The sequence below is a fragment of the Nicotiana attenuata genome, unplaced genomic scaffold, assembly GCF_001879085.1.
Source record: "Nicotiana attenuata strain UT unplaced genomic scaffold, NIATTr2, whole genome shotgun sequence".
In the NCBI taxonomy this organism is placed as follows: domain Eukaryota; kingdom Viridiplantae; phylum Streptophyta; class Magnoliopsida; order Solanales; family Solanaceae; genus Nicotiana; species Nicotiana attenuata.
In genome coordinates, this window is record NW_017673562.1 from 65,001 (window position 1) to 74,066 (window position 9,066).

Genomic DNA, 9,066 nt, shown 5'->3' on the forward strand with positions numbered 1-9,066 from the left:
GCTCGAGTACTTATAGAGATGGATATTAGCAAGGAGTTACCTAAATGTGTTAAAATCCAAGACCCTTCAGGAAAAGAGTTTGAGCAAGAGGTGAAGTATGACTGGGTTCCCCAGTATTGTAAGAAATATTTGATGGTGGGGCATGATTGTGAAAGAGATCAGGACAGACCTAGAACAACAAACAGAAGAGTACAAAATGAACAGCATCAGCCTAAACAACAAGGCAGGAGTACCAATGTAAGTGGAAACATACAGCAAGCCAGGAAAGCAACAACTCAATGGGTGGAAATAGGGCCAACAAAGCAGGTACAGAAGGACATGGGCAAACAGATTGATCAAGGAGATGAAGCACAGAATCCAAAAGCAGATCAACAAGTATGGACTAAAGCAAAGGGCAAGGTGGGACTGACAAGTCCTATACAGCAAGTGATAAAGACTACAAATGGCTTTTCTCCATTGAGAGAAGTAGCAAATGAAGGTAAAATATGTTGGGCAGATGATGATAAAGCTGGATGTAGTAGGGTAGAAGGAGAAGGGATAATTCCAACTAACCAGAAACCTATATGAAGATAGTGACATGGAATGTGAGGGGGTTTAATAAAGTTCATATGCAAAAGGAGATGAATGTTTTCTTGGAAAATCAAAAAATAGATCTTATAGCAGTAGTTGAGCATAGAGTACAGAGTAATAAAGAAAGGGAGGTTATAAATAAATGTGCACCAGGCTGGAGTTGGTGCTCAAACAGTAAGGTGAATGAAAGAGGTAGAATCTGGATTCTATGGGATGCAAATAGTATTCAATTCACTATGTTGCAATCTCATACCCAATATATTCATGGTATAGTCAGAAATAGCAACTCCAGCAAGCAGTTTGCATTTACAACTATATATAGACTACATACTGTTGCTCAAAGATATGACATGTGGGAAGAATTAAGGAAATTTGACTCGTAGACAGATAGTAATTGGCTGCTCATGGGGGACTTTAATGCTGTAATGGACAAAGAAGATAGGGTAAATGGTACAGAAATACAAGACAATGAAATCAAGGATTTTAGAGCTCTAATGGAGGATTGCAGCTTCAATGAACTAAGAACTGTGGGAAGAGCATACACATGGACAAATAGTCATGTGTTTAGTAGAATTGATAGAGCTATTGTAAATGCACAGTGGATGATGAATATGCCACCATTACAAGTTGCAGTGATGGATCCTCACTTCTCTGATCACTCTCCTTTATGTATAGAGGTGGAGCAGGAATGAAGTATAAAGGGAGACCTTTCAAATTCTTCAACTGTCTTACTGAACATGCAGAGTTTGAAGAAATAATAAGAAGCAGCTGGAAAAGGGAGAATAAAAATATGAAGGGTATATGGTATAATCTGAAACAGATCAAAGAAGGGATGAAGAGTTTGAACAGAAGAGAGTTCTCCAATAGAACAAAGAAGGTGCAGCAGATAAGGGAAGAATTATCAACTATTCAAGCACAGATGAGAACAACTAACACTACAGCTGATATGTTTGAGGTGAAGAAAATCACAAAACAACAACTGGAGAAATGGAGTAATATAGAAGAGAGCATATATAAACAAAAGGTCTAGAATAAAATGTCTTCAGCTAGGTGATTCCAACACAGCTTTTTTCTTTGCAAGCATGAAAGGGAGAGTAGCACAGAATCAAATAAAGAGTTTAACAGATAACAATGGAAGAGTGATTAGTAATTCAGAGGGTATTGAGCAGGAGATAATAGGGTTCTATGAAGGGTTATTAGGGAGATCAACAAAAAACATGCCTACTATTAATCCTAGCATAATGAGGATTGGTCCAAGACATACAAGATCACAGCAGCTTCAACTCATAGAACCTTTTACTAAGGAAGATGTGCAGACAGCCTTGCAGGGGATAGGTGACTCAAAAGCCCCAGGTGGAGATGGTTTCACTGCCTACTTCTACAAGAAGACTTGGCATATAATTGGAGAAGATATCACAGAAGCTATCCTGAAGTTTTTTGATGATGGCATAATGTTTAAGCCAATAAATAGGACAACAGTTACTTTGATTCCAAAAGTGAAAAATCCTACATTTATAAAGCAGTTTAGGCCAATATCCTATTGCACTATAGTTTACAAAATTATTTCCAAAATGCTCACAAATAGGCTGCAGTTAGTAGTGGGAGACTTAGTTGATTTGAGTCAGGCAGCCTTTGTTCCAGGGAGGATACTTAGTGACAATGTCCTACTGGGGCATGAACTTGTTAAAGGTTATGGGAGAAAAGGTGTATCACCAAGATGTATGGTCAAAATTGATATGCAAAAGGCATATGATACTGTAGAATGATGTTTCCTTGAACAAGTCCTTACAGAGATGAATATCCCAGGAAAATTTCTTCTTGGATCATGGCATGTGTTACTACAGTGTCTTATGCTATTGTGATTAATGGAAAGCCAACAACTCCTTTTGATGCCAAGAGAGGAGTTAGACAAGGTGATCCATTATCACCATATTTGTTTGTCTTAGCTATGGAATACCTTACAAGGAGCTTGAAGACACTTAGAGAGAATCCTGATTTTAATTACCATCTTAAGTGTGAGAAGCTGAATATAATTTAACTCAGTTTTGCAGATGACTTGTTACTATTTTGCAGAGGAGATGTGGTGTCTGTAGAACTACTGTATGATTGCTTTCAACAGTTTTCAAAGGCTTCAGGGTTGATTGCTAATCAGGAGAAAAGCAACATCTACTTTGGAGGGGTTACTGAAGATATGCAGCAAAACATTATTCAATGCTTAGGTTTTTCTAAAGGCTCCTTGCCTTTCAGATACTTGGGAGTCCCATTGAGTAGTAAAAGATTATCTGTTGCTCAATGCCAACCTCTGCTAGATAAGATGGTAGGCAGAATCAAAAACTGGACAGTAAAATTCTTGTCCTATACAGGCAGGTTACAGCTGACCAAGAGTGTTCTGTTTGCTATCCAATCATTTTGGTCACATATATTTCCCCTACCTAAGAAGATATTACAAGCAATTGAGACAATCTACAAGAGGTTTCTGTGGACAGGTGAAACAGAAACCAAAGCAAAAGCCTTAGTAGCTTGGAGACAGTTATGCTGGCCACAATCAGCAGGGGGTCTAAATATCACAGTATGGTCATATGGAATAGAGCTGCTCTAATCAAACAACTGTGGAATCTAAACATGAAGAAGGACAGATTGTGGATACAGTGGATTCATGCTTACTACATCAAGAGATAAGTAATATGGCAAGCAAAAGCTAACCAAGCTTCATGGTTGGTACAAAAAATTCTGGGAGCTGGTAAGTACCTAACTGTATAGCAATTGAAGAAGTGTTGAGCATGAAGAAGTACTCCATCAGACTGATATACAACAAATTGAGAGGTGATCTACCTAAAGTGGAGTGGAGGAGAATTATGTGTAATAATTGGGGAAGTCCTAAATGGAGATTCATCTTGTACTTGGCAATCCTGAAAAGACTATATACAAGAGACAGACTACTGGGATGGGGCATAGCAATAAGCTCGACATGCTCATTATGTGAACGTGTAGCAGAAAGTCATGAGCACCTGTTCTTTCAATGTATCTACTCAGCAAATATATGGCATAAACTACTACAATGGATGGGGATCCAAAGGAATATACAAGGTTGGCAGGCTGAAAAGCAGTGGGCAATAAAGCATGGTTCAGGAAAGAAGCAAATATGTGCAACATTCAGAATGGTACTTGCCTGTACAGTTTACTATATTTGGCAAGAACGAAATTGGAGAACCTTCAGAGGAACACAAAGAAGCAGCGAGGAAATAATCAAACTGATAATCCAAGAAGTGCATTGTCGTGGAATAATGAATTCTAAGATAGCGAGACATTTATAGAATTTTGATTTTATCCATAGTTTGTAGATGAATAGCTATGTAGATCTGAGGACACTAGATTTGGGGCTGCATGTCCAAATCTATGTGATTTGAGGGTTCTTGATATACTTGTAAATATTTCCCTGGTAATAAGAAATTTAATTACCAAAAAAAATATTTATTCAATAAATACAACTCATAATTTCATAATGAAAAATATAAATATAATATTATGATATTATATATAAGACAAACATATTATATATATAACACAAATTAATAATTATTAAAATGTTGATAGGTTTTTTTATAAAAATAATAAAATACTTATCTTTTTATACTTTTGATGAATTCAAAATTATAATTTAGCAAAAGTATATTACATTATTTAAATTTTCAGCTAACTATAAAATGAGAAAGGTAATCAAATATTAAAGTAGAAAAGAATGTATGAAAAGAGGGAGCTAAATATAATTTTTGAATAGATTAAAAAATAAAATATAAATAGAAACACTCAAATAAAAATTATCAATAAATTTACTGTGTAACATAGGTTTAAAAAATAATTTTTTTTAGAGTAATGTAACGACCCGGCCGGTCGTTTTGAGAGTAATAGCCCCGATCCCCTATTTACTGCTTCCCCGTTATCTGTTTCTGCTTATGTGACTTGCCGGGAGGTTTTGTTTTTGGTTTCGGAGTATTTTGGGACACTTAGTCCCTAAACGAAAGCTTAAGTCTTAGGATTTTGACCGTAGTCGGAACTGTGTGAAGATGACTCCGGAATGGAGTTTCGTCAGTCCCGTTAGCTCCGTTGGGTGATTTTGGACTTAGGAGCGTGTCCGAATTGTGTTTTGGAGGTCTGTAGCTGAATTAGGCTTGAAATGGGAAGAAGTCGAATTTTTGTGAAGTTTGACCGGAAGTGGACGTTTTGATATCGGGGTCGGATTCCGATTCTGGAAGTTGGAGTCGTCCACAATGTTGAATATGACTTTTGTGCAAAACTTGAGGTCAATCGGGTGTTTTGATTGGTTTCGGCATCGGTTATAGAAGTTTGAAGTTTCAAGTTCATTAAGTTTGGATTGGAGGATGATTTTTGTTTTTGTTGTTGTTTGATGTGTTTTGTGGGCTCGACTAAGTTCATATGGTGTTTTAAGACTTGTAGGTATGTTTGGTTAAGGTCCCGGGGGCCTCGGGTTGATTTCGGGTGGTTAACGGATCATTTGGACTTGTGAAGGAATTGCAGATTTTCTGAAGAGTCCGGTTCTTCTTCGCGTTCGCGAGGGAAGTCTCGTCTTCGCGAAGAGGAACTGGAGGCAGGTGAGATTTTTGTGCTTCGCGATCGCGATGGAGGTCCTGCGTTCGCGAAGCACTGAGGTACTTGGTCTATGCATTCGCGATAGAGGTCCCACGTTCATGTAGAGGAAATGGCCAGCTGGGTCCCCAGGCCCTTTTGCCCCGCGTTCGCGATATTGGTCCCGCGTTCGCATAGGGTTGAGTTGAGTGACCTTCGCGTTCGCGATATGAACGTCGCTTTCGCGATGAAGGAATTCTGGGCTGGAGTAAGTTGCTCTTCGAGAATGCGAGAGTTCTTCTGTGTTCACGAAGAAGGGATGCCTGGGCAGTATTAAACATTTCAAAATCAAGGGTTTGGCCATTTTTATCAAAACTTGAGATAGAGAGCTCAGATTTGGACGAGATTTTGAGGGATTTTCAGAGGCATCGATTGAGTAATGATTCTATACTTGATTTTGGTTATATCCCACTAATCTATCATTAATTCCATCTTTTAATTTCGAATTTGGGTTGAAAAATTTAGAAAAATGGGAGAAGTTCTTCAACTAAGATTTTGGTTTTTGATTTGATTTTGACATCGGATTTTGATAATTTTGGTACGAGTGATCTCGTGAGTGAATGAGCGCTCATATTTTGTGACTTTTACACGATTCTGAATGTGGGCCCGAGTCGACTTTTTGCGTCGATTTTCTAATTTCTTGTTTAAGCCTTGATTTCATTAATTAGATTAGTTTCTTATAGTTATATTTATGGTATGTAATTGCTTTTGGCTAGATTTGGGCCATTTAGAGTCGGATATTCGTGGAAAAGGCATTGTTACCGATTGCTTGAGCTTGCTTCGAGGTAAGTGGCTTGTCTAATGTTGTGTGGGAGAACTCCCCTTAGGATTTGGTACTGTTGTGATATGTTGACGTCTACGTGAGGTGACGAGTGCGTACACGAGCTATTTGTTGTGGAATCCGATTTTTACTGAGTAATAACCTGTTTCTTCTTAATTGAGTTATACCAACATGTGTTGTTATCCTGTTTAACCTAGAATAGCATGTCTACGTGCCTTAAGTGCTTATTTGAATTCTGTGCATCATGGTTAGTGGACTTTTTCTTTGACTTGTACTTAGTCTAAATTGTAGGATTTCTTGCTGTAACTGTTATTTCCATTGTCTTGAGCTGCGTATTTACTCTGGGACTACGGGACGGTATCCCTGGAGACCCCCCTGCATATTTACTTTGGACTACGGGACGGTATCCCGGAAGATTCCCCTGCACTTTTACTTTTGGGACTACGAGACATTATCTCGGGAGATCCCCTATTGTATTAATCCTGTGTACCGTACTGTTATTTTTTCGTGATTTTCTCTTTGTTAAATTTCAGTCTCTTATTACACTACGATATTTTTACACTGCCTTATTTATTACATATATACCAGTAGGGTCCGGACCTGCCCTCGTCACTACTCGACCGATGTTAGGCTTGGCACTTATTGGGTACCGTTGTGGTGTACTCATGCTACTCTTCCGCACATGTTTTTGTACGCATATTCAAGTACCTCCTACCAGCCTCGCTTTTAGTTGCATACTTGTTGCTGCTCCGGAGACTTCAAGGTATATTTGCCCGCATCCGCAAACCTCATAGTCTCCCTCTATCTCTTTGTGTTGTTCTTCCCTTACTTCTTCTAGATACTGATGTATAGAACAATTAGACAAATTCTTAGAAGCTTGTGACTTACGATGTTCCGGGTCTTGGAGAAATTCTGTGTATATTCGAGAGTTGGTTTTTGTACATACCGAGCGGTTCATACCGGTTATTTGAAAATTGTGAAACTAACTTTGGATATTTAGACTTCATGCTAAATCACACTAAAGGAATTTTTTTTTTTTTTTTTTTTTTGTGTTAAAGATTATACCAAATCAACAATTAAGAGATTAGAAGAAATTACGAATGCAGTAAAAGTAATCCGGACTTAGTATCAACAAAACATTATTGCACCACCAAAGGATGTGGTGCAGTGGATGGGACTGCTCCTCCCTTAACCAGAGATCTCAAGTTCGAGCCCTGGGTATGGAAAAATCCTTGGTAGGGAGCGCTCCCCCCGAAAGGGGCCCTACGCGGCGTGAATCCGGATATAGTCGGGCTCCAATGCGGGTACCGGACACCGGGTGGGAAACCAAAAAAAAGAAAAATATTATTGCATATATATACATAATTTACATAAACATTTTCACTTATTTATTTTGCTTTTTAAGATAAAGTTGGACAGATGTTTCTCTCTGCTGTTCCTCTGTTCCTCCCATGCTGAAGATCTCTTTTTTCACCCCAAGCATTGATACAAAGATGGAGCTTCTTGCTAGCTATCAGAAATTCAAGAGCTTGAAATGGACTCAATATGTTCATCACCAGCTCCTTGAAAGTCTCCATCCTTAGCTTATCAGCTTCTTCTACAACGTGCATTAAACACTTAGCATGTTTATCGAGGGCCTCCTCTGCTTCACCACATATTTCAGCAAAATTTCCCACTTCATTGGCGATAATGGCAATTGGCTGATCAGCTATCTCCTCCTGCAAGCTGGCGAGCATCTGTGACAACCGGTTTTCTTGCCTTATCGTCTTCATCTGTAACTCGTCAACTGATTTCAGCTGTATGGTCGAGAGCTCACCGAGGTCTCCATATCTCTTACCTTGGAGATAGTTAGAGAGATGAGATTCGAGTTCTCTGCCACCAAGCGCATAAACAAGCCGAATGAAACTGGATGGACGGCACCCAGAGATCCAGAGCATGGAGCTTTCTAAAGTGGTGCACCAAGTGGGAGCAAGGTAGGCACTGACATCATTACGTGCAAAATGTCTGCGGTTGTCAATGTAGTCTTGGAAGTGTTTGATGGATTTTGCAATGAGTTGTTTTAGGTGGCTGTCGCTGTTAGCGCTAGTGCGATAGGTGCTGGCGGAGGAGGAGGAGGAATGGTGGTGGGCATGGAGGAGCTCCAAGAGGTCTTGTTCTTGGAGCTTCATCCATTCTTGAAAGCATAAGTGTTGAGCTTCTTGATCACTTACATTGACGGAAGTCATCTTACTTTTTTGCATGTGAATGAACACTAGGTATTTGTAATGTTAATGAAATTTGGAACTATTCACATCCAATCCTGTTATCCTAACGAGGAGCACGTCTTGTTCTTTTGTCCTTCGCTTTTTTGCCGATTTTGAATCTTTATAGTTTTATATAGTATAACAAACCAAAAAGATTTTGTTTGCATTAATAATTACGGTAGTATGGAGTTATCTGCAAAATTTGCATGAATGTACATAAAAGTTTAAACTATTAGAAATGAGATGTTTTTTTAAAGGTTTGCACCAAGCTTATATACGTATGGATCTGTTTTTTTTTCTTTGCCCGCATAAATAATTTTGTAAATTAGTGGCCGTAAATTTTGAACTTAGGACCTCTACCTATTCATTCTTCTGTTAAGAGTCATTAGTGGAGATATACTTTGTACACTCTTTTATATTTACCTTCCTAATCCTAATGTGGAAATGTCCAAAGGTATTTATGTTGTAATATTTTCCAATGTTTAACCATGTGGTAACTTGCATGGAAAATCATAAACAAGTGTCAAGTGTTCAACCATGTGGCAAATTGCATACAAAGTTATAAACAAGTGTCATACATTTGTCATGGCTTAAGCCCCTCAATTAGCCTATAAATAGGCTTACAAGTAGACATCATGGAGCAGTATATTCTTCACTTTGCTTCTTTCGTTCCTTTTCTTCCTTCTTAAAACATTTATAGTCTACTTTATTTTGTTCCCTCTTTTAATATAGCTGGGTTTGTAATTTACTATTTTGCTGATTCCTGTATCCTCCCTAATAGAGGTAGGCTTGTTTAATCCTGGGGAAACATTTCACATTGCTGAAATA

General features: G+C 38.4%; 1 protein-coding gene across 1 annotated transcript; it reads right to left on the reverse strand.

The window, feature by feature from the left end:
* Positions 1-7,395: 7,395 nt before the first annotated feature.
* Positions 7,396-8,220, reverse strand: LOC109216733 (protein DOG1-like 1). Its single transcript, XM_019380909.1, has one exon. The coding sequence runs from the start codon at positions 8,218-8,220 to the stop codon at positions 7,396-7,398; it is 825 nt and encodes a 274-aa protein (XP_019236454.1).
* Between the last annotated feature and the right edge of the window lie 846 nt (positions 8,221-9,066).

What these genes read in the sequence shown, in the direction of transcription:
- LOC109216733 (XM_019380909.1), bottom strand. Translation starts at nt 8,220, where the DNA reads ATGACTTCCGTCAATGTAAGTGATCAAGAAGCTCAACACTTATGCTTT.